This window comes from Cavia porcellus, unplaced genomic scaffold (genome assembly GCF_034190915.1).
Source record: "Cavia porcellus strain 051 isolate PalLab524CR breed Dunkin Hartley unplaced genomic scaffold, mCavPor4.1 scaffold_28, whole genome shotgun sequence".
Classification (NCBI taxonomy): Eukaryota; Metazoa; Chordata; class Mammalia; order Rodentia; family Caviidae; genus Cavia; species Cavia porcellus.
In genome coordinates this window covers 9653452-9679800 of record NW_026947511.1, presented here as the reverse complement: position 1 = coordinate 9679800, position 26349 = coordinate 9653452, and the positions used below count along the sequence as shown (strand labels likewise).

At 38.1% G+C, this 26349-nt stretch overlaps 1 protein-coding gene across 3 annotated transcripts; it reads left to right on the top strand.

Annotated features, from left to right (window-relative positions):
- The first annotated feature begins 703 nt into the window (after positions 1-703).
- Fas (Fas cell surface death receptor) lies at positions 704-25467 on the top strand. Of its 3 annotated transcripts, none has more exons than XM_063239488.1 (9): positions 704-1099; positions 13005-13170; positions 17115-17252; positions 18266-18374; positions 20155-20216; positions 20349-20414; positions 21907-21974; positions 22843-22873; positions 23591-25467. In XM_063239488.1, the coding sequence occupies exons 1-9, from the start codon at positions 1070-1072 to the stop codon at positions 23926-23928; spliced, it is 1008 nt and encodes a 335-aa protein (XP_063095558.1). In that variant the 5' UTR covers positions 704-1069; the 3' UTR covers positions 23929-25467. The 3 variants fall into 3 exon arrangements, with proteins under 3 accessions (XP_063095558.1, XP_063095556.1, XP_063095555.1); XM_063239486.1 differs by lacking the exon at positions 704-1099 and adding an exon at positions 1111-1484 and having other exon boundaries at positions 20355-20414; XM_063239485.1 differs by lacking the exon at positions 704-1099 and adding an exon at positions 1111-1484.
- The last annotated feature ends 882 nt before the right edge of the window (positions 25468-26349 follow it).

The following is a 26349-nucleotide window of genomic DNA, read 5'->3' as shown; positions in this document are numbered from 1 at the left end:
TCCCCAGGCTGTGGACCATGCCAGGCCAGGCTTATTGTTATTAACCCTCAGACTCACCTTCTGAAATAGTCATGCAAAACTATCCAAAGAGATACAGCACCTAATTTTCCAAAACAATAGCGACTTTCAGCAGAGTTAACCAGGATATTAAGAATTACGGTTTTTTTTTTTTTTCTTTTTAAAGAAAACTAGTCAGGAAATAATGAGTAACAAAGGACAGGAAGTAATTGTGACAGTTTAATACAGCTGGGGCTTTTTGATTTGTCATAAGTAGCTTTGTTCTCTTTTTGAGAAACTATCAGAAGGGATCTCCCTCTTTTGGATACAATGCACATATGTACAGATACAAATTCCCTGTGATGATCGTGATCGATATGTAAGACAAATATATACTAATAAAAAAATAAAGGTAATAGGAGAATCCCATGGCAATGTGTCCTGCTTTTCCTTAGGATCACTGCCACTTCATACACACTTCAGAGGCTTCCTTGAGCATTTCCCATCACAGCCACAAGTTCAGGGGCATAGAGAAGGTAAGGTCTTCCTCCGAATGATCCCAGCAACTAGCCCAGGCTCTGCACGCAGGCAACACGTTTGGGCTCTGAGCTCCAGGCTGAGCTCCAGCCCTGCCCAACCTTCCCGGCTGAGCTGCGGCCCCAGTGGAGGAAGGGCAGTAACCCGCCTCTGGGTCCCACCTGAACTGAGCCAGCCGCCCTCTGCGGAAGCGCCCGGGATGGGGAATGCCCACGTGGTCAGCACAGGCTGCCTCCTTCCCCAACCCGGCCAACCCCGCGCCCGCCGGCCGCTGAATCAAAGGGGCGCTGCCTACCCGGGCGTTCCCCGCGAAGCTTCCTCCTGACCCGGGGCTTTTCGTGAGGTCGAGCCGTTCTCTCGGCAAAGCAACAAGTGTTTCAACGACGCCCTGCGGACAGAGCGAAGAGTCTGAAAGTAACTCTGCACGTGCGCCGGCGGGGCGGCCGGGCAGCTGGAGGTGTGGCCGCGAGTGCCAGCGCCCGGGGTGACTCACTCGGACCGCGCCGGGCTCTCTCCCCGCAGCCGGTGCTCCACCATGCCCCGGACCTCGGTTCTCCTGCTCACGGTGAGGCCCTGGTCCCGGGGCGAGGGCGCGACTCCGGCCTCCCGCAGGCCACGCGCGGCCGCGGCGGGACGCGCTCCAGGCGGCGGCGGGCCCCGGGAAGGGCGCGCGGGCGGCGCGGAGGGGCTGCGCGGACCGGCCCCGAGCCGGTCGGGCTTTCTGTCCAGCGCGCGAGCCGGAGAAGCGGCTTCGCTCCGGTGCGATGCGCAGTGCGACCCCGCGGCCGGCGGACGCGGAAAGCCGGCTCTCCGGGTACCACCGAGCTCGGAGCAGGCGGGGAGCGAGCCGCCACGTCGGGCCGGCCTGGAGACTTCGGGGTCGCCGGAGGGGGAGCCCCGGCCGGAGAGCAGGCGGCCTGTCCGGACTTGTCCTCGCAGCCGGGTCCGAGGTGCGCCTTGGGGGTGGCGGGTAGGCGTGGGCTGCGCGCCACGCTGGCGTGGGCGCGGGACGAGACCCTCGTCTTGGGGTCCTTGCAGTTGCTGTTCTGCACGGTGCTCCGATCGGGTGACCCCAAGGCGGTGGTTACAGCGGAGGCTCCCTGAGGCAACCTTGATTCTGTTTTTGTTTTTTCCTCTTGGAACACAGAAAAAAAAAAAAAAAAACCTATTGTGCTTCCCTTCCGGGAACTCCTCTCCTTAAAGCAGCGAGTCCCTGCCTCGTGGGTTTTGTGTTTGTTTTTCTGTCCTTTTCCTTTCCTCGTTTTGTCTCGGCTCGCCCCGAGCCATCGCGGCTTGTGAATGCCGGGCGGGGCGGGAGGGAGCCTGGCTGGGGACTCGGCGCAGCGCTGCGCCCCGGCGCGGCCCGGCCCGGCGGCCTCCGTCCGGAGTCCTCGCTGAGAAAGGCCAGCTGGACGGGACTGGCCCGGGGACGCAGGCCCGGCACTTCATCAGAGTCCTGAGGATCTAGAGATTCTTGTTTTATGGGGACCCAGTGGAGTGGCAGGGCCAACGCTAAAAGCGTTTACAGATGTGACCCCATTCTCAGCAGCCGCGTGTAGGGGAAGACACCCTCATCTCCATTTCACGGGGGAGAAACGGGGTGGGGGGTTCACAGCGCTTAGGTCGCACGGCTAGGAAGCGGCAGAGTTGGGCTTAGCCTCCAGGCTATTTCCAAGGCCCAGGCGGCTTTGCCAATTCCATCAGATTTCCAGAGTACGCGAAATGTAGAAAGAGAAAGACTGTGTTGTCTGGGACCATCTTATGATAGGAAAACAAAACCCGAATCTTTGTTTCTTTTTTAAAAAAAATGTCAATCAATGGGCTCTTTTAGAAATTTCCTTAGTGAAAACTCAAGATTCAAAATTGAGAAAACATTTATACAACCTTACATCTCTCTGGCTCTCTGGCTCTCTTTCATTACAAGCACTCCACTAACCACTAACAGAGTGTCCCTTGCTCTGAACTACCACTTAGTTCTTGGACAGCAGGATTAACGATGTGTAATGACAACATCAAAGTTTGGCCCATGCTTCTTTAACCTGTGTATCATGGCATCTTTACCCTAACATGCATGCTTAAAGCACCAAGGGGACGGCTTTTAAGGAATGCACACACCCACACACATACATGAATACATTTATGATTATTATGTGTGATATTAAATTTTAACATAATTTGTCATATGTATTGTAATTAAGATTTATTTAATATTATAAATGCAAATGAGTAAAATTTAAGAAATAGATGTGACTATCACCTAGTCACTCTTTATTGTAGTAAACCCTCCCCTTTCAATATGACTCTTAATTTAGTTGGATAGAAGTGGGTCTTGAACCTACCATTTGCCAATACCAGGCTTCTGTGGTTGGCAAAGCTTTGCCACTATTGTGTTCTGTGTCTCTAGGAAATACTTGTTCTTGGCTTTCCTGCTTGGTCGTGCATCCTTCATAGTGAATAAAATGAAGGCAAATTGTTGGTTACACAGAAGCAACTTTTGTTTGTAACAGTGAGCTGGGAGTAGGGGACTGTTTCAGATTTCTTCTTTTTCTTTCCTTAGTCCTTTTGTCCCTAGATGGATAAAGCAGATATCACCTCGTGTGCATTGGTTCTTTTCTCCACCTCTACCCTCTTGGAGCCAGTTTTCTCTCCTCTAGTTTCTGAGGGTTTTTTTCCTCATACTATTTAAAAATAAATAAGTTTGAAATCGCAAAACACTTGACAAATTTCTATAGAAGATAGGAAAGAATCAAATTTAATTTACAAAAAATTGTCTTATAGAAATACCTATGTGCCCTGCTCTGTATTTATTTGTGTTCATTGTGTGAAATAATGCGTGAGGATTTACTGGCTTTATATTGTTCTTTTGAGGAGTATGGCCAGTCCCAGGGAACCTGCTTCTCTTCCAAATTTCTTACAGCAATTGTCTCAAAATTATGATTGAAAGAAAGGAGATGACATTTATAAATGAAACAAGTAATTACAAGTAATCAGACAAAATAGTTTCTGGAATAATTCCTTAATTTATAGTATAATTATTTTCATTAAAACAATCCAAGAAACCTGAAATGAACTGCAAAATGTGTTTCCCTCAATTTTTATTTTTAATAGGCTTCAGTTATATCACAAAGGACTTGAAAGTTTTACAGTATAGTAATACGATAAATTGTAAATCAAAACATTAACTACCAGGATAGAAAACACAAATTTCTAAATGACAGCATAATTAGTGGGCAAAAATTAAATTGCTATTTGGAGATCATCAAGGGCCCGATTACTAGCACAGTTAGAAAAATGAAAAAGCCTCTATTGTCTGTGTCTGAGATCCAATTATTACATGTAGAGGCAAATTAGAATTTAATTTGGATAGAGGTTCAGAATGATAAAGACACAGAAGAATCAAGATTAGGGTAGTATCTCCAAGTAACTCTCTTAGGGATGGTGGGTAAGCAATCTGTGCCTAAACAGTCCATGCCAGTGTTGCAAAGGAATCAGACAGCTGTGGAATGCTTTCACAGCCCACCCCTGGAGTGTGATTGCCAGTTGGAGAAAATCACCAAAGGAAATCCCCCTGCTGCCTGCCCACCTTGAAAGCCCCTGCTAATTTGGGTGGTTTTATCTTGGGTCCCAAAAGTCCCCTACTGAGCAAATGCTTTGTAATAGGCCCTAAAGTCCTACTTATGATTAAACCATAATAAATAAGCATAATTTAAAGCATGATCTAAATGATAGGATGCCACTCAAATCCAAACCTTGTACAATTAAACTCATCTGTTTTTCTCTTTAAGTAGATGAATATATAAAAACTGACCAGATGAAGTGAAACAAAAAGTAAATCAAAAACAAAAAACAAAACAAAACAAAAAAACATTAAAGTCACTCATTGTCACTCTAGTGGAAGAAATTTTGAAATTTTACTCACAGTCTTGGCACTTCATTGCATATTTGATCAATGCTTTTTATGTTCTGCATTTTGTCACACTGCATGTACACATTTTTATATCATTTTCATGTTATAATTTTTATTCAGTATGCTATAGAGGGGACATTTATAAAATGAAGTGAGATTTTTATATATATTACTATTTGTTTTTAATTTAAGTATTTCTTATTTTATAATTTGTTATAAAGAAAATGTTTGTTACATACACGCACACATTTTTGTTTGTTTGTTTTTTGTTTTTCCAGTTCTGGGGATTAAACTCAGGGCCTTCATACTGAGCTACATCTCCAGCCCTTTCCAAAATTTGAATCTTTTTAGGTTCCTCAGTTGCCCAGGCTGGACTTGATCTTGGATCATTCTGCTTTCGCCTCCTAGAGTGCTAGGATTATAGCTACCGTGGCCAGTTACAAACTTTTCCTTATTATGAAAGAATTACATGTAGAATCATTGTAAATTGCTTAGTGTATAGTTTTATAATCTTTGAGCTATGAATATATATATATATATATGTACATATATATATGAAAATAACATTTAACTGAATAAAGCTTTAAACTTTGCTTTAAAAAGTAAAATACCTTTTGCTTTTTATGTAGTTGAACTCCTAACACCAATTAGATTATCTCTAATCCAACCATTTTAAAGGGGATCAAATCATTCGATCGACTTGTCTACCTTTATTTTCTTTGAATAGACAGTGCATATGCTATGTTAAGCTTTGAACTAGAATAAACTTGCAAAATTAGAATCAATTGGATATTAGATTCACTAAAGACAGGCTGTTCTTTGGGCTAGTCATAGAGTATAGTATGTTTATTCACTTCTACTTTAAATGAGATCATAGAAATACAAGATGTGAAAAACATTAGCACCTTTGACTTCTGATGGCAGAGCTCTCACACACACATAAACCCCAGAGAGAGAATGAGCCCAGAGTATGTAACAGTCTGTATCCTTTTGCTGAAGATTAAGCTTTGATGTCTAGCTATCCTCACAAGGAGTGTCTTTGGTCCTAATCAATTTTTTCACCTTAAATATCTGTAAGGATTTAGGCCTGACTTAATAAATTGGGCCTATACTGTGCTGACAGGAAGACAGAGGCCACTTGATCTCATATGTGATTTTTTTTTTTTTTTTTTTTGTGGTACTAGGATCAAACTCACGACCTCACGATTACCAGGCAGGCACTTACACCGCTGAGCTAAATCCCCAGCCCCTCATCTGCGAAATTTAAAATAGTTGAACACCCAGGGCTCAGAGGGCTGCCCTGGTCTCCAGAATCTCTTCCTCTCTTTATTATTGTACCTGACCGTTTTATTCTTGTGTCACCTGTGTGTCCTCTCTGGGTGTTGAAGGGCACTGGGCTCTAAGTTAGTACTGTATAGCCCTCAGACTAGCCATTTCCTTACCAAAAATTACTTGTTTCGGGGTTATTTTTTGACGCATAATTTTTTCTCATAAAAAGCTAAATTCTGACTTGCAAATGTAGAACACAAATGCTATTAGGTTACATAGCTCTGGTTATCTCACACGGGACGGGAATAAGTAGGCTGCTAACTTCAGATTTTGCTTTGTCCAGCCAGGTTGTTTTCCAGCTATGGTGAGCATGAAAATTGGCAAGCGTATTTATTAAAGAGAATTTCTGGAAGGATCCTATTCTCAGAGACCCTGAGTCCTTGTGTCTGTAGTGGATACTGAGCCATCCATCTTTCTTTCTTTCTTTCTTTCTTTCTTTCTTTCTTTCTTTCTTTCTTTCTCTCTCTCTCTCCTTTTCTTTCTTTTTTTCATTCATTATTGCATGATTCCTGTGTCTGTTGGGGTTTTAATACATTGGTGTGTGATTCCAATGTCTATCACAATTTTACTATGATTTTTTTAAAACTCTAATATTAGACTCAAAATCTAATCTCAGATGGAATTTAATAGAATTCTTCATTTTGTTTTATTTATTACTTGGTCAGTCATGCTGCCTCAACAGTCTTTCTTTTGGAATTTCCCAAAACTGGTTTTAAAAAAGAAATACTATATACCTGGGCTAAGATTAATTTGTGTATTTTTACTTACATATTTTGAAAAATAAAATGAAATTTTCAGTTATCTTTCATATAGAAAAATTTATTTTATTTTTTAGTTTGGTTTTTCAATAACATAGTAGTATAAAATGTTTCTTTTTTTAACACAAATATATTAGGGAAACATTAAAATCTTCTTGACTAAAACCTAGGTCCATGCTTTTTTTTAGGATATTATTTCTTGTTAAATATTAATAAGTAACTAAAAGTCTAATCAATGAGTGAGCAAAATGGGGCAGTGGAACTTTACCTCTTGTTTTATTTCTGCTTTTTGCAATTGTGGATGATGACGTGTTTTTTAGATATATACTAGGGATTGAACTCACGACCTTGGGCTTGTCAGGCAGGTGCTCGTGCCACTGAGCTAAGCCCCTGGGCCCAGGATGATGAGATTTCAATCCAGCCTAGCAGGACCAAAACATCTGGGAAGAAGAGTTCTGAAATACATGGGCCCTTGATGATTCTGTTTCTCAGGGCCAGGTGAAATCCTCCTATCTGTTTAGCTCATTAATACTCAAGATGAGAAACTCTTAGGCCATGCTCTGCAGGGTGCCATTTGTACATATCACTGACACAGTTTTAAAATCACGCTTCTAAGCTTCATGCAAAGCTATGGTTTGGCCTGCGTACTAGCATGCTAGGGTTGCCCTAACCAGGATGGATGATAAACAACAGGAGGTGCATTTCCCAACAGTTCTGAAGGCGTGAAGTCTGAGATCCAGGTGTCAGGAGACTGAGTTCTCGAAGGATGGGAAGGAGGACTCTGTTCGAGACCCCTTTCCTTGTCTTACCCTTCTTTTCTCCTTGGGCCTTTGTCTCTGTGTGTCCAGATTTCCTCTTTACAGGCCACCAAGCACAATGGGTTAGGGCTTGCCCTACCGATACTTTAACTTCATCAGCTCTGCAAAAGGCCTGTCTCCAGATGCAGTCTGGTTTTGAGGTTCCGGAGGTTAGGACATCACCATGTGAATGTGGGAGGGAGGTCACATGAGCCCCTAACAGCGGTGACTGGAGCTGGCTGCATGGCCGTGGGCCGCTCATTCTCAGCTTGAGCCTTGCTTCCTCCATCACAGGAGGGGCTTGATTAGGTAGGTCACCTTTCACATTCTTTCTCCCCTAAAATGGTAACTATAATGAGATACCAAATTTTGATTCAGATGTTAATGGTCTTAAGAATCAGCTGGAAACTTTGCTGGTGACAACTTTTAAAATTTTCTCATGTTGCTTGCACCTTTCATCCAAGTTATCCTCTCTGCTGTCATCTGTCAGCTACATTCTGGAACACAGCTCATGTGGTGGGTAGAGACACTCTTCTCTCTAGAACTTTATAACTCAGCTGTTCTTACCCATCTGTTTGAAGTTCAGAGTTGGGGGTTAAAATGTTCACTTTCAATTTGAGACGGCTGTCTTTCAAGTGTTAACATGCACTTTAAGAAGATTTTTAAACTAAGTATTTTATTTTATTATACTTCCAGATTAGGGCAGCTATTATAATGAGGTACATTTTTAAAAAAAAACAAGCTTAAAATATAAAATAATATTTCTGATATTCTAAGAAACATATAGAACTTATAAATGAATGTTTTCTACATTCCCTGCCTCCAGTAGCTTCTAACAGTGACTAGACAACACTGCATTATTACATTTTTATTTTCAGTCTGTTTAAATGCCACACAAAGTCAGCCTCTCTACTGGTATAAAACAGTTTTTAAATAATATATTTGTTTACAAATGCTAAATTATAAGGTACTTTTTATTTGTCTTGTTGGATTTTCGATTTAAGGATCAGTTGGGGTGTGACTAATATAGCATTCTTTTCTGGAAGTAGTAAGACTCATTAGTGCTAGAACTTGGTGCCAACTGTAGCAACATTTAAAGCGATTTGTATAACCAAGCTTTCAAAATCCTACATTAAACTGCTCCCTTCTAGTATGATACAGCTTTAGGTCCCATAACTTTTCAAAAATGAAACAGTTTTCTTCAGCATCAAACTTCACTACTCTTCTAAGTGATTCATAGTGTTAGTGGATGAAATAAAATAGCCTTGATCACATTAAGTTAAGGAAATTTGCTCAGTTAAACAAAGGTTAATCTTAATATTTGATTTAGTAAAGTTATATGACTGCCAAAGAAACCTAGAAAACAAACAAACAAAAAAATAAAGTTATATGGCCAGGCATTGTGAGCATTCTTAGTGAGAACTTGTTTCAAGTAAAAACAAAACAAAACAAAAAAATAAGAATAACTTTTTAGAAAAGGCTGGATATATAGCTCAGTGCAAAGTCCCTGGGTTCAGTGTATATATATATATACACACACACACACACACACACACAATACACATATGAAAGATACATATATGAAAGATTAAATCTACCAATTCAAATATTTAGAATTTTTCTACCTTTCATACTAAGTAGGCAGCTACCATAGGTTCACTGTTATCCAGGTTTTTAAACTCCTTGCAAAAAGTTATACAAATGATAAATCAATACAGATATTTAGGCTGAACACAATACTGCTACCACTAAATTTTCTTCTTTTAATTTTTGTTATAATATGATGGACACTGTTCACTGAACACAAAACAGATGAATTCAGCAATGTGAAATCAGTCAGTCTTTATGACTAGAATTAAGATTACTAAAATGTCAATGTGCAAAATATAATTTCCCAGTTAGGTATGGTGGAGCTTGCCTGTAATTCCAGCACTCAGAGGAGTACATAGTGACCCCAAGGCCAGACCGAACTACATAGTAAAACCCTAGCTAAAAAGAAAAGAAAAATGACAATTTCCTACTGAGAAATTTTTTTCTTGAAATATCCTTCTTTTATTCCCTTTCCATGTTTTCAGTTCTTATACTTTTGATGTTGAATTGTCCGAATCACTGTTACAGTCCCTCCTCAACATACCATTTTTCTGCAGTAGTTAAGCATTACATATTCTGATCTTATTGCAGCAACTGTTTTGTGAGCTTTAGATATATCCTAGTTACTTTTCTCTTGTTGCTGAGACAAAACACCAAACACCCAAAGTTAAAGGAGGAAAGATTTACGTAGCTCACAGTGTGTAGAGGTTTCAGTCCATAACTGAGGGGACCCAAGGTGAGTGTCACAACAGTTAGCAGAGGGACAGTAGTTCATGGTAGCAGATGACAGAAAAGCAACAAGAAAGGAGAGAGAGAGACAAACCTCCTTCTGTCTCCTGGATGGTATACAGGATACCTGCCCTAGGGTGGGTATAGCATTCACACCCTTATTCCCAGCATTGGATAATGAATGGATCACAAACTCTAGAAGCCTGCATGAGGCTTTAGGGGGAAATCTAGATGCAAACCATAACAGGATAGAAGTAAAACTGCTTCACCGTGTTTGCCTTACAGCTTCCGGATTCTTCACTGAGACACCACATCCCCTGTGTCAGTGCAACGCCTGTGCTCAGTACTGAGACTCTCACTGACTTCCAGGCACTGTCTACTCATTCTTGCCATTTGGAGGGCAGATGTTTGTAACCACTTAATACTTTTTTTTTTTTTTTTTTTTTTTTGCAGCATTGTAAGTCTTTTCCTGTTTATTTTGTTTCAGTAAGAAAAGACAAAATGGTGATTTTCATTTCACTTCCTGGTTTAAATCCTAGATCATCCCGAAGAACCACAACGTCACACTGTTTTTGGAGTGATCTTTAACAGGAGTCTCACTGTGATTAGTTTTAGTCCCTGATATGTCACTCTGTAATGTGCTAATGGCACAAATCCATAAATACAGAATGTGCTGCTTCCCTGAGTACCTGACTGTTTCGTTGGGGATCCTGGACTGCTCACAGTACTGTCTCCCAGATACTGTCTGAAATGTGCGTACCAAGGAGAATAGTGCCCTCTCACCATAAGAAACACACATACATAACTGGGCATCAGCCTTCTTTTTGACCTCAGTTTGGGCTGAACCCTTGTACACTGTATTCCTTGAGTTTAAGTCTGTAATTTTTCTTGTTTCTGATGAGAAACCAAAATCAGAAGTGAAGGAAAGCAAGTCATATCTAACTTTTTTTTTTTCTCTTTCAGTACTAGAGATAGAACCTAGAGCCTTCACACTAAGCTACATCCCTAGCCCTTAAAAAAATGCCAACTCCTCCCCACTTTTTTTGGTTTTAATTTTGTTACAGGTCCCTGCTAAGTTTCCTGGGCTGGGCTCAGCTCGTAATTCTCCAGCCGTGGCTTCCCATAGTGCTGGAACTGTGGGCATGTACCACCAACCCTGGCTGGGGTTTAAGCATTTTCATGTGATGGTAATCTCTGGAACGCTAAATAGTTAGTGTAATTAGTTTTACACTGACCAATAGAGCTTTGAGGTAGCTATAGAATAAGGAGTCCTAAAAATACAAACAGTTTTCATTCTCCTATCCTAGCAGTTAATCTTTTTTTATAGTCCCAATCAAATTACTATTTCCTAGAACACCACCTAATTCTATTACCTTTCACTAGTATTGATTCTCTTATATAAAAATGATGAATAGTCACAAAATAAGACCATGAACTTTTGTTGCAAAGAAGTGAGGACTGTTATCATAGAGAAATTGATGCTAATAATAGTACTTTGTTCAAAGTTATATGTTTGTTGTACCTTTAATAAAAGATGATAGATTTGACTGTACTTTAAAAAGCAAGAGCCGTGGGCTGAAGTATACCTTAGTGGTAGAGTATTCAACCAGGATGATGAGGCCTGGGGTTCTGCTTTTGGAAATTTAACATCAATTTCCCTTTACAATCAATGTTATTCCCCATTGTATTATCAGAACTTGACCCAATAACTGCCTGTTGGATTGAATTAGCAGTTGTTTGGTAGGAAGTCAGCATATTCAGATACAATTCTCAGCTCTACATCAATTCAGTTGTTCTTACATAGAATTGTTCATAGGCAGAAAGTGAACTAAATTCTATGCTAAGTTCATCTATTTCTAGCTTTAGAAAAAAGATAAATTATAGGGTTTAGGATGCTTAGACAAGTTTTAGTGAGTGACCATGGACAAAACAAATATTTTCCTGATATTTTGGTGTTATTTTCTCTCTTGGACTCTGAGATGTTACAATGCCTCTTAAGATTTCCGTCCTAGGAGGAAAAGTGAACCACTGTGTCTCTCATTTCTCTTAGCTTAGCTGGAGGTCCCAGGGTGTCCTGGCACCCAAAGGGGAAAATCTGCCTTGGTGATAAAGGGAGAAGGCCGGGAGGGAAGTGGGGACTTCTGCGGCCACGATTCATATGTGTAAAAGATTTAGCTTTCCTGGTTCATCAGGTAACACTGTTATAGCTTTACTATGTATGTATTAGAGAGATTAAAACATCAAGAGAGGCTGGTAAAACTATAAAAAATGTCTTGAATAAACCAAACTCAGAACTAATAGCTTAAAAAATTTGGTGATTGGTGATATAATTAACATTATATAAGAGTGATTATTTAATTTACCTCTACAGAGATAAAACCCAACAAAAGGATTCAACCAGGGATTACATCCAAATGTGTCCATACTTTTTGTTTGCTTTTTGTTTGTTTTCCTAAGGAACTCCATTTTATAGGTAGCTAAGATAAATTTGATACAAGGTCTTTTGGAATTTTTTGAGGAAAGGAATCAAAAGTAAATTAAAGATTGGCTCTTTATAGGGAAAAGTTCATTTTTTCCTGGACATTGGTGAAGAAAAATTGTGTGGGATTTAGTGGGAATATTTGTTGTGTGCTTGGACAATACTGATGATTTGATGAGAATTAATGATCCTGTGAACTGCATATACAAAGGGGGAGGGAAGCGTGCTGTAAACTTAATATCAGGTTTTATAGAAATTGCCACTTTTTAATCCTTATAACAGCCCTTGACCATAGAAAATAGTATTCTCAGTTAGCAGACTAAGAAATTGAGGATAAGAGTAGCTATATGTGTTCTCAAAAATCACAATGTTGGTAGCAGGATTGAGATTCATTCCACAGGGTCATCATTATTACTATTATTGTTATTGTTATTATTTACATTTTTTTTGCTGCTCCACGAAAGAGCCCCTCACTGGAAATTTATGATATTACTGTTAGTACTACTTATAAGACACCCATTTATTACGTGCCTGGTACTGTTCTGAGAGCTTTAAGCTATTTAATTATCACAACAGAACTATAAAGAAGTGGTTATTTCTGCTGTATAGGTAAAGAAACTAAGCTTGGAGAATTTAAGTGCCTTCACCCACAGATACAGGGCAGCAAGTGGAAACGTACTCAGCTTTGAGCAGAACCCTGGCTCCAGCCATGCGTGATGCTGTCTCTACTGTGACTCAGGGCACCTGCTGTGCAGGTGGTCTGCTCTGTTCTTGGCAACCAGTTGCACAGCATGTACAACTTCTCTGGGCAGGTGATACCTGTTTGCAAAGTTTCTTGTTTCAGAAATCAATAAAATTCCCCTCTTGCTTTGTTTTTACAGGTATTTACCTTCATTCCTGGACCACTGTCCAAAACTGCTAATGCGAGAGGGATTGATACCAGCTCCGAAGGGCTGAAATTAAAGAGAGAAATTACTAAAACAGAGACCCAGTGCACAGAAGACAGGCATCCTGTAGGTCAATTCTGCTGCCGGCTGTGTCCTCCCGGTAGGTTACACAAAACATCCAGAGTAAAAAGTAGGATAAGAATATTACATACCAACAATAAATACAATGTTTTTACTACGTTTAGTTCTCCTGTGGTATATAATGTTACTAGAAGAAGAAACAGCTATGTGATTATTTTCCAAAGGCCAGTTTACTATCTGTATTACACTTGTTTGATGTGATTATAAGTAAGTATAATTTACAAATGGCATGTACCTCTGAAATGGGAAGGTTTGTATATTTAGCTGTATTTCTCACAAGCGAAAAAAGTGACTCATTCGTGGGTATTAAAGCTTGTTATCTCAAATTTGATTTAGATGTATCAAAATAGTCATGCTCTGAAAGCAGGAGCAGCTACCTTTAAAGGACATGTCTTAGCATCTCCTTCAATCAGATCTTAAGAAAGTCGTTTGTCTTTGCACTGAAGCCTGCAAATGATATTTGCATTTTGCAGCTGTATAACTAAATGAACTAGAAAAGCAATGAACAAAAACTGACACTTTTTAAAATCAGTATTTTGAGATACAAACCAGTTTCACATTAGCAGAATTGAGATTCATACCATATGGTCATTATTATTGTTATTATTACATTTTTTCCTACTCCACAAAACAGCCTTCCACTGGAAATTTCTGATATTACTATTAGCACTACTTATGGAACACCTGTTGATTTTGTATCTGGTACTGTTCAAATACCAGCAAATTAGAAACTAAGACACATTGTACAAACTTTTTTTCCAGTGGAATTTATTGCTGCTGCATAGGATCTAGATCTCTCTCAACTTGTTTGTGAAGACAAGAAGATAAAAGGAAATCACACATAGGTTTATATGATATTTATACAATAGATTAATAGATCCAAACAAAACTTCAGTAAATTTCTTATTGGCTTTCCACGTTTCTAGCACTCTTAAGTGCAAACCAAGCATGGACCATGTATATGAAAATTCTAATAGTGCCCCTTGGCCTCCTGTCTGGATTTTAATAAATGTTATGGAAAAATTCCCCTTATAATATAATCCATTTACACATAAACCCTTTTCCACTTATACTTTTCCATACAGGAATGCAGAAGGGCTTTTTTGCTTTTTTAAAAAATAACTTGCCAAATTGTGCTTGCCCCTATGAATTGAAGTCTTGTTCATGTATTTAAAATCTAAAACATAATTTGCTTGATTTTTAAAAAATCTCTCTGCCTCATTTTCATTTAATAAATGATCTCTGCTATGGTGAATTTACTCATGAAATAAGAACTCTGGTATACCACTGTAAGAATGGAAACAATTGTATATTTTTTTTTCCTTTTTTTTTTTTTTTTTTGTCTTTTTCGTTTTTATCGGTACCAGGGATCGAACTCACGACGGCCTGCTTGCAAGGCAGGCGCTTATGCCGCTGAGCTAAATCCCCAGCCCCTAACAATTGTATATTTTTAAGAAAGAACTTTGGATGTGAGTCAAAACCTTGGTGACATTTATACATACTGAAACCATAATTGATTTATAGGAAAATGCCTAGAGAAAGTTATAAAAAAAGTTGTGTGCATGGCATTTCATTGTGATTGCAAGTAGTGTGGGACTATATAGGTGAATTCTGAATTAATCAAAGGCTGGAAAAGTATGTATCAATCAAAGTTACAGTGTATCAAAGTAGCTTGTGTATTTCTAATGTAATCTTTAATCACTGTTCTTATTTAAGACAGGGTATTGCTGTGTAATTCAGGCTGGTCTTGAACATAATCTGTAGCCCAGACTGACCTTAAACTCATGTTGATCCTTTTGCCTATGCCTCCAAGTGCTGGAATCACAATGTGCACCACCACGCCTGGCTATCATCTTCAATTATGTGAATCCCCTTTAGTGATTTCCAGTTGGTTTGCTGCGTGGAGTGGCTGCTTTTCTCTGATTCCCTAATAATAGCCTGCCTCGCATCCAGTGAAAGATACCCACTACTTTTATTCTTTCGTTAATTTAGGTTTACCAATATTCAGATTAATTCAATCTGTTTATACTTATTGCTGTTGTGATATTAATATGCAACTCAATTAACTATTGGGTAAATCAAAATACAAATGAAAAAAGAAAAGTTTTATTTTCATGGAAAACAAAAGTGAATATTTTAGAGAATTTAAGCCATTCAGACTTGATGTACTTAATCCTTTTTGTAATCTAACTAAAGAAGAAGGGGTAGAAGAAAGGCAAGTCAGGAGGAAGGAAAAGAGACAGATGAACAGGAAATCACAGGTGATATGCTATGAATGCAATTTGTGTAACAAAGCATCTGAAATTCTAATAACTTGATTCCGTGTCATTGATCATATAGTGATTGTTTATTAAAATAAAATGCACTATTTTTAATGATTGTATATATGAATTGAGTTTTTATTACAGAAAAATCATTACCCCATCACTATATTCAGTAAGGATTCTACAGTGTATTGCATGCACTAAATATGTGTGTGTGTGTGTGTGTGTGTATATAGATATATATATATATTCATATGTATACATGTATGTATGTATGTATGCTTATGATAAAATACTAGGAAATAAACATCTCAAAGTATTTGATGTATTTGTATTTTAACATTTTCTTCTCTTCCAAATTTTCTACAGTGAATAGATATTATTATACTCAAGTTATAATATATATTAGAATTTTATTTTTCAAGAAAACATCACTTGTTTTTCATATTTTAATAAATTTGGATTGTACACTTCAGAAAAAAAGAATCTATGCTTTATTGGATCTCTGTCATGCTATGTGTGTTGTGTTAAACATTCTGCAGGGCAGTTCATTAAATAGGTCAGTTCATCTGAAAACCAGTGTAAGAACACTAGCAAGAATTTCTCTTTTGCTGCTTTCTTTAAAATAGTGCTGCCGTGTCATGAGTCTCGGTGCCCTGTGTTTAAATTTGGTTCTGGTTTTCCATGGTTTGTTTATGTTTTTCTATTGATAGATTATTGTCTGTGTTTTCTAAAATAAGATTTACATATACATTTCATAATTTGCTTATGTGGTAAATATATTATCAAAAGAATGCTATTAGGTTATTAAAGTCATATACCTACAAAATACAATAGGCATTTAATAAACTCTTGTTAAATATGTGAATTTTTCAGAAGAAATTCTTTAATGTTTAGTGATAGCACTACCGTGACTTTATTTTTTTAAAAACTCAATTATGAATAGTGTTTAAAACTGGATAATTAAGGTAGCAAATCTAATGTTTATGCAGCCCATCAAAACACACTTTGTTCCCAGATGGAAAAAGAATAGAAGGAAAAGAGACAGAAGAGGGAACTTGGGGCATTCAGCAGGCAGAAGGTGCGCGGTTCCAGGAGCAGTGCGAGAGGGCAGAGCTGGAAGGCCTCCCCGTTGTGTGCCTGACGAGGCTGAGAGAGGCCAAGCACTTTGTTAAAAACGTAATAGCTATAAAGACATGACCAAAGTCATTAAAACATTGAACATTTTCTTTCCTTCAGCTACTCTCATTAGGATTTGTCGACTTTAGAAAATAAAATCAGAAATCCAAGCAAAGTGAATTAGTTGTGTAATTTCAGTAGCTGGTGACAGCCATCTCCACTCTAGATACACACCTTCCAAACTGCCCCTTTCACCAAAGAAGTTTGTTGATTTTTGCTGGTGTATTTGGTCATCTGAAATTCCCTCCATCTTTTAAAAATATGCTCCTATTGTTAGTCATTCTATTTCTTTAGGCAGATTCCTGCACTCTTCAACTTTTTCCTTGGAAGGCATTCTGGCTCTTGATACAATTTTTACAATAACATTCTTCCCAATTGTAGTAATGTTAGCATTAGCCTAACATCCAACCCCCTCCACTCCCAATTTTAAGAGTTTTCTTTTTAAAACCATCCCTGCTAATGTCTCATGTCGTTATATGCCACCTTCCCTTCAAGAACTTCCCCCTTTTTTCTTGGGCAGGCACAAAGAAAGCTGCTGACTGCACATCAGATGAAAATGAAACACACTGTGTGCCCTGCAAAGAAGGGAACGAGTACACAGACAAACAGCATTATTCCTCTCAATGCAGACGATGTACATTTTGTGATGCAGGGCATGGTGAGTATCTTCAAAAGCAATCAAAAGAGACCAATCATCATACTTCACTTAGAACCATGTATAATGCCATTTTAGATTGGACCCTCTGTGGTGCTGGGTTCACAGATAGGAAGGGGCTGGCCACTGCTGGTTGAGGTAATGCAGGACCAGGTCCTGGGCTAACAATCACCTTTAAATACTGGCAGTTCTCCAGAGATGGAAAGTGACTCCCAGTAAGTATCAGCTCTATGAAGAGAGGGCATCAGCTCCAACCCTAAGCACAGAAACTATTCTTTTCCTGCCTCGATTTATGTTTGTATGATGGCAGATAGAGAAATGCAAGATGTGGATAGAGTGAGTATTCTTCTATCTTTGGGGATCTGATTTTTCCTGGTAATTCTATTTGGGAACTTGGATTCTCATGTATTTCTCAACTTATTCTGAAGATTGAGGTTAAAATTAATAGGAATATTCCTACTTTTGTTTGACATTAGAAATCAGTGGACATAAAGCTTTTCTTGTCTTTGTTGGGCTCTGAAGTGAACATCTTCCATCCTGGCTGAGCATTAGAATTGCCCACTAAGCAATTATAATACCAGTATTTAGGTGCCAGATCAGAGCAATTCAGTCAGAATCTTTAAGCGTGGGTTTTGATTTGGTCAGATTAAGTTTATGGTGGGACTTGGTATGCATGTCGCACTACAGTAAGCTGTGGGCAAACCGATGGTTTTGGTATGTGGATTAAATTTTTGAGTAGTGAGACTGTAGACTAGGAGGAACATGTGAGCAGTCTAAGCAGGGGTTAGGGTTATCTTAATTGCTGGATTGCCTGTCCACTTAAAATTCCTCTGAATGACTGTTGGACACTTCAGTTTAGGGATGCCTGTTAAGTACTACTTGTATAGCTAAATGCATGATGATATAACTACTGATAAAAGTGGTCGGTCTCAGATCCTTGTGGTTCTTGGCCATTATTTTCATAGTTTGTTTATAATGAGGTGTTATAAATAATAGTTTTCAAACTGATTTTCTAGGCTTAGAAGTGGAAAGAAACTGTACCCGAACCCAGGATACCAAGTGCAGATGTAAATCGAACTTTTATTGTAGCAGTCCTGTGTGTGAACACTGTGACCCCTGCATCAGGTAAGTCTGAGTCTTTCACTGATGAAAACACTCTGTGTTCCTTGAAAGATACTGTCTTGAGAGAAGCCCCTTTGACTACGAGTTAGGAATAAATGTGTTAGTCTTATTTTTCCTCAAGCAACCGGATGACCATTTGTTCATTCTGACTCTGTTGAGGTTGCTGAGCACTTTTTAGTCATTGAACCGTAATTGAATGTTCTTGACATGTGTCACTGATGTGGACACTGGACACTGATGTGGATGCTAAACTGGCAGTCTGAGCAGGAATCATTTCTATCTTGAAGATCTCAATCTAGAGACAAAGACAGCCAGAAAAGCAGTGGTGATCACATGTCAACACCCTGTGGCAAACAGGAGAAGAAATTTGTGTCCAAGATGTTATGAGCTATACAGGAAACTCTTTCAGCCCTGCCAGAGGAAATGGAAGAGAAGTTTGACACATGGCTTGAGACTTGAGGAAGGAAAGAAATAACATTTCTATCCAGGTACTCTTGGGTGGAAGGACATTTCAGGCAAGGTAACAGTGGTTGCACATGATGGAAATAGAAAGCTCTGTGTGGAACAGGTCACCAACCAGAGAAAGAAAAGACTGAGAAGCACCCAGTGCCAGATCACCACGCTCCTTGTCTTTCATACAAGAAACCTTGGTTTGGGCCCAAAGCTGGAAAACCGACAGTGCCTCTCACTTTTCTCTTGACTCGTGTTGCTTTGAGCAGACCACCTAACCTCTCTGAGCTTCAGTGTCTTTATTCAAAGATGCTGATAATACTGATTTTGCTCTATCTGGCATTTTCTGTAGAGATCAGATTAAGTAATACATGTTATAAAAGTAATTTTTGCTTCATAAGAAATAGTTTGGCATCAACCTAAACGCTTAAGATTACCATTCATTGACTCCCCCTGAAAGTTATAATCCACCTTGGAAAACTTTCAGGAATTCATCTAATAGACTTAAAAAGTAGGTATCTGATGCTTACATCTTATTTGCCACCCTATCCTCTCCCTTCTAGCCACAAATATCTGAGTGTGCCCTCGTGGTGATAGAATAGGTAGGGAGGGGGTAAGGGGCTAACTAGTCAATTAAAAACAAAGTAGCATTTCTAAATACTTTTAAACCTTGATATACTTTTCTTATCATCATAACTCTGAGATAGATACTGTTTTCTGTATATTACTGATGAGATGGAATTTGATGACTTATCCAAACTTAGCCAGTAAATTTGGACAAACTAACTAACATGAGACATGAATAGCAGAGATAGACTTTGGGCTCAGAGAATCTCTGACTGTGAGTGTCTGAAAATTCCACATGAACCTCTTGAGTCTCCCAGTCACTCAGTGCCACAGTAGCACTTGTAGGGTGACTTACTGCCTTTCCTAGCTAGCATCCTGCACACTGGTTGCTGTGTGGCCATTTTAATGTTTTAAAGTTTTTGAAATGGTTCTTAGCACTTTATTGTAAAAGATTGCTTGAACTCCAGTGTTTTAAGAGGTCAGTTTATTACCAGTTTTTACATACATTTTTTTGTCTCTTCCATTTGTACGTGTTTTATCACCTTCCTCTAACTCTTGATATATTAAGTCACTCTTTAAAAAATCTCTTTTATTACAGCATTCAAATTATGCTATTAACTTATAACAGTTTCAGATGCTTGTCTATTCATATTTAAGAGAAAATGTTTACCAGGATGCAAAGATCAGTAAGATGGCCTCTAATTCATAATATGAGGTGATGAATCAATCTATACAGGCTTTCTGAATTTTCTGGGGTTTTTTTCAGGTGCGAGCATGGAATCATTGAGGAATGCACACCCACCAGCAACACCAAATGCAAAGAAGAAAGTAATATTCCTATCCCTCCATCCCCACCATCAAATACAAACAAAAGCCAACTATTTTTGTTTATTTGAAAGTATAATACTTTGTTTAACATTGAAGATTGCCCATTTTCATGTAAGTGTCTAATGTTCTAAGTTACAGGTTCCAGTGCTAACTTGTTGTGGTTGTTGCTGCTACTGCCCTTTGGGGGGCTAGTTCTTGGTGAGTTCTTGGTTTATTCTAATTATGTCTTGAAATGACTTGAGAAGTACTGCATAAAGATTTTTTTCCATCTCCTACTTATAAGAAAGCTAACAGGTAAACAGTTAAGTCTGTTATATTGTTGATTGCTGCCTCTGAATGCACCACTGCCAGCAGATAAGAATTTCTGTGAGCACCAGTTGTGAGGGTTAGGGTGGTAGTTCTGTCCTGCTTATGAACAAAGCTTCTCTGAAGTGTCTGACTTGGCCAAAAAAGAGAAGTGATCTGTTTTTATCCATTAAGATTTCTGCACACATTAAGAGAACACAAAAATCAAAGGCCTTTATGAATTGGATTGTAGAGAGCAGTTGATCAATTTGTCCTTTTGTTGTTCTTCTCTCAACCAAATTCTTTGTCTTTAAAAAAATTATTCCTCTTCCTTAATTTAAAATATGAGTACAGTGTATTGTACGCAAGGTTACTTGGTTACTTTTCTCTCGTCTCTAAGACAGAACACCTGAAGCCAAAAATGAAGGAAAGAAAGGTTCATTTACCTTACAGTTTCTGGAGGTTTCAGTCCATAATCAACTGGTTCCAGGGCAGGGTGGCATGACATTGGGGCAACACTTTAAGGCAGCCAGTGCAAAAACAGCCTTAGAAAAAAGGAGGGAAGGACAAGCCTCTTTTCCTCCCGTATAGTCTATGCAAGCTACACAATCCCCTCACCCCCGAATGGGTGTAGCACTTACAAAATCTCTGTGCCCTCCTCTTGCGCAAAATGAGGATATTTACAAAGTAAGAACCCTGACTCCCTGCTAAGTCTCTCAGTTAAACTTCTCAAGTTGACACAGTATATCAACCATAACACAAAGATTAATTAGTAAATTCAGTGGATAAGCCAAAGGTGGGTATAATCATAGTTAAGTCTGGAAAATGTGTTTTAAAGAATACATAATATACAAGATTTCACCAGCTTTCAGTGACTGAGGAGCATCAGTCTTTTCCTTCTCTGTTGGAACAAGCAACTATTGCTTTATTTTAGGTGAAGAAGTCTTAACTTTAAAGATTGTTTAGCTGAAAGTACACATCTGGTATTTAAACACTACGATTGGACTAAGAAATAGAGTCCTTTTTCATCTCACACTGACTTCAAGGCTTGTACTCACCAAGTGTGTATATTTTAGTTATCGATGGCAGTTGCCTTCAGTTTTCTAGATCCATTGGCTTCCATTCCTGGCTGGAGCTGTGTTACAGTGGGTGTTGTCATGGCCAGACAATAAGTCAAAAAGCCAGCATCATGCTAGGTCAGGTCATGATGAGTGGATGACTCAGTTAAGGTGTGGCTTTGAACATCTGACTCAATGGGATGAGAAAGCACAGTACCAGTAGCCCCTTTAAATTTCAGTGGATGTCTGCTTCCTTCTAATACTCTCTTAGTGTGAAAGAATGTTGTCACATGATGCCTATCAGGAAAAGATTTGATTCTGATAGATATTTCTTTTTATTCTTCCAGGGCTATGTATCTATAAGAAATACTTCAGGAACAACCGTTCTTGCCATGGATATACGTTCCCACGTTCTGTAAGTATTGAAATATGCACCAGCTTTTTTGAAAAAATAAAGTAGTAATTCAGCTTTTTATTTGTTACTTTCTTTGAAGCAGGTGTGTGTGTGTGTGTGTGTGTGTGTGTGTGCATCAGAGATGAGTAATATGTGGTACCTAATTTATAGGTCAACTTTTATACAAATACTGTAAGAAGCAACCAAGGGGGAAGTAGATACATTCTGAAAATCAAGAAGTGGTCCATGTTGCCAGTTAGAGTTATCCCTACAGAGAAAAACCTTTACCAAAGCATAGATTCAGTATCTAAGCCAGGACAAAAAAATTAACTTTTCAAACCTGTCATAAAAAAGTAGTTTGATTCTTTGGGCTAACTGTTGGGCTAGTCTCTTACTATATCTTTTTCTAACATGATCAAGCAATTTCAAATAGCAAAAAGATACACTGGGACACTGAGTAAACTGAATATTGTTCTCACTTGAGGCTGGGTTTAGGGAGAGTCAAGAGTTCTTTACATCAATAGGATAGCAAAAATTCAATGTGGGCCAATGTGGATCATTTTCAAAAATGAAAATAGTTATAGTGAAGAAAAATTCAGAATGATCACGTTTACTGTTTCATAAGTTGATATGAAAAATAATCTTAGCTCATTTCATGAATTCCTTAGGTTCCTCACCTTTGTAAAAAATGAGCCAGTATTGTATAAAATTTCTCAGAGTCAAAATTTGAATGATAAAAGAACCCTTCTTAATCACGTAGTCTAGTTTCTTATTTTTACATATCAAGCAGCCGATTGTGCTTTCTTCAGAATTAAGGATGACTAAAGGATGACATTTGTCGCATTCTAATTGCATTTTTACTTATCTCTCTCTGTCACCCAAACCCCAGGAAACAGAAGGAGAGCCACCGAATTTCTCAGGTAAGGCTTTTAGAATTTTATTTCCTAGAGACAGCTTCTTTTGCAGGAATAGGCCAATTTTAGAGGAAAATTATTTTACTAATTTCAGTGATGTATAGTGGGCCTTGCTCTTACAATTTTGTCTTCACACAACAGTTAGTCAAATATTGCTTTAAATTTATAACAACACATAATTAAAAATAAATTAGATAACAATGGAACACTATATTCTGAGGTTTAAAAAGTTGTCCTTCACAGTTGAGTAGATGTATTACAGAACTCCTGTCTAAGGGACAAAGAGATTAAATGAATTCTAGACACAGTTATTATGCCCTGAACTCTAACAACACTCATGCCTCTGCTTGGTTCTGGTCTTTGACCTGTGATTCAGAGAGGAGGCAGTCATTAACTCTTGCCTGTACTTTTAGATTTGCAGCTCACTGATCATAAACTCTAAAAAACCACTAGAGGTGATCTTTACAATTCTTTTAAAAGTGAGATAGGAAGGTACAGAGATACTATATGCTATGCATAACATAGGTCAGAGAGAAAATTACTGGGGACATACAAAGAATTGGATTTATAACTCATGGTTTTTGGTTTTCCTCAATAAGTTGTTCAGAAGCCTAGGACTTACTTGTATTCTTAAGTATGATAAAGGGAAAAATGAATGTGGATTTCAGGAATGGGAATTTATTTAGAAAGATGAATTTTCAGAGGCTATTTTCTATTTTTCAGATGTTGAGTTTAGTAAACATATACCTAAGATTACGGAAATAATGACAATAAATGAGGTTAGAGAATTTGTTCGAAAGAATGGTGTCCCTGAAGCCAAAATAGATGACATCAAGAATGACAACCAACAAGATACAGGTGAGCAGAAAGTTCAGCTGCTCCGTAGTTGGTATCAATTAAATGGGAAGAAAAATGCATGCCAAATTTTTATTAAAAGCCTCGAAGAAGACAACTTTAAGGCTTACTCACAGAAAGTTCAGGATATCTTCTGGGCGGACGTAAGAAGCAACCAGGAAAATTCAAACTCCACAAGTGAAAATGAAAGGCAAAGCCTGGCCTAGAGTGCAAAACACCGAACTCAGTTTTGATTATAGACTGTCACTAAATACAAAAACTAATGCAAAAAATGTTTTCAATAGCAGAGGGCTGTAAATAGGGCTTGACTTTTTATTGGGTGCATTTTACTTTTCTGTTTATTAGACTTGTAGAGACAATATATTGATTTACAAATTTTGAAGATATTGTAATTCAACCTTAAGAATGTTCCAAATCTAGGTAAGAAGACATACCGAGTCAAGAGTAAATGCAATAGTATGTTAAGTACCCGAGTAGGAGTATATGAAAAGGAAAAGAAAAAGCTTAATATCATGTGCTAACATATAAATCCCACAAAAATGAATATAATTAATGTAGGTTGATACAAATGCCTACCCACAGGGTGATTCCAGTCCATTAATCCACAGAATCTATGACTTTTTCTTGGACTGTCAGTTACTTGAATAGCTACTCTGCGTCTGTATTAACTACCTGACTCCATGGTGAGATTTTACTGTATTTGTAAACCTTGTCTATGGATCAGTCTGAAAGGAACATGTTGAAGCAAAACTTGCATATATATCTATATCATCTATATCTATATCTATCTATCTATCTATCTATCTATCTATCTATATATATATATATTTGGAAGAATAATAAAGTTCTACCTCAAAGATCTATGTATAAATCATTGATAATTTTACTGTGTGACGTCTCAATTTTGAATTTGCATGAAAACTGCAGAAAAATTGCAATGCTTGAATGTTTTCTATTTGTATGCTGTTTTACTTGACAAAATAATTTACCTCTTATTCAGCTGTCATAAGCATTTTGAACAGCAGAGTAATACTACAGCCTTGTTACTTCATTTCTGTTTGGTGTTCATCTTGATAAGTGTAATACACTCTTAAACCTGTAAAGATTGCCAAAGAAATACTTAGTGATCCCATAAAAATCAAGACCTCCCTTAGATTGTGGGCCTGTCTGAGAGACTAAACTTCGCTTAGGAGGTAGTTTTATGATACAACGTGAGCCCCTGTCTACCACCAGTGGTGACAAGCTCTTATTTGGCCTGTAGGCTGAAGAACTTTTCATTAACTTTCCGTGTGTTCACCTGACCACAAATGGCTGCTTGAATTCAGCAAAACGAATATCATCATCAGGGTCTGAGGACTACTGCTGTTACGCTTAAGGCTTAGACAGACTTTCCTGTGCATCACTACTCTGTTGTGTTTTACATTCAGACATTTCTGAAAATTGTATTAAATGTGAATTTAGGGGCTGGGGATTTAGCTCAGTGGCGTAAGCACCTGCCTTGCAAGCAGGCGGTCGTGAGTTCGATCCCTGGTACCAATAAAAATGAAAAAGACAAAAAAAAATATGTGAATTTAGTAAATGATATTTAGACTTATATAAATGTACAGTGAACTGAGGATAGTTATGATATGAAACATGAATTTAGAAATCCCTGAAGAGCTGCCCTTTTTGGAGAATTGTTTTTCATTATGTTTGGAAATGTACAACATAGATTAAAATACGTAATTAAAGCAATGTTTTCAGTATTCTGAGTTACCTGTTTTTTTGATGGTGAGTTGCTTTTTGATTTTCTTTCCCTTTTCTCTGACTATTGCTAAATGTAGCTTGTCATGAATCTTTAAAGTGTTCTTTGATCTCTCAGAAGATAGTTCTTTTTCAAAACCTTTTTAGAACTTAAATAATTATTGTCACAGATTACTAGCAAGAATATTTTAACACAGCACATGATTGCTTATTAGACAGTATCACAGAGGTACTGAAGTATAGATTTAAAAAGTACGTGTTTCAAAGTGTACGGTTTATTGATAAGAAAGCTAATATTAGATGTTAGCTACTTGTTGATTCCTGTATTTCCTCCCTCTCACTTTCTGTCTCTCTCTCTTTCTCTGAAACACTTAAAATATATTTATTTCTTTGTCTTTTATATTGGCAAGAATGTGATTTCCACACAAAAGGGTCACATCCATTGCTTTTACATTAACCTTAAAATTAGTTTAAATTATAAAATTGAATATAATAAATAGAATAGTAACAAGATTTAAGGAATACGTCACTATAACTCATTAGTTATACCAAATAACCAAAGTTGGTTTTGCTGATCAGATATGTTAAATTTAACATAATAAAAATAATTTTCCTGTCAGCACTCCATCTTTCTAAAAAGTTATTTTAATAAATATTTAACCCAATATTTGCAAAATATTAAAATTCCAGTATTTTTATAAAGTCTGTTAGTGAGATAGTGGACATTCTTTTTCTATACCAAGTCTGAGAAATCTAGTTTATATTTTATTTTTATTTACAATCACGTGTTGGTGTGAACTAGCCACATTTCAACAGGTTCAATAGTCAGACCTACTTAGCGGCTCCATATTAGACAGTTCCAGCCTATCTTTGTTAGGGCAGGT

Bases quoted from the DNA above. Each gene is read 5' to 3' on its own strand.
- Fas (XM_063239485.1), top strand. From the start codon at position 1,299: ATGCGCAGTGCGACCCCGCGGCCGGCGGACGCGGAAAGCCGGCTCTCC. The intron at 13,171-17,114 runs GTAGGTTACACA...TTTCTTGGGCAG, and splicing joins CTGCCGGCTGTGTCCTCCCG to GCACAAAGAAAGCTGCTGAC. The intron at 22,874-23,590 runs GTAAGGCTTTTA...TCTATTTTTCAG, and splicing joins AGAGCCACCGAATTTCTCAG to ATGTTGAGTTTAGTAAACAT.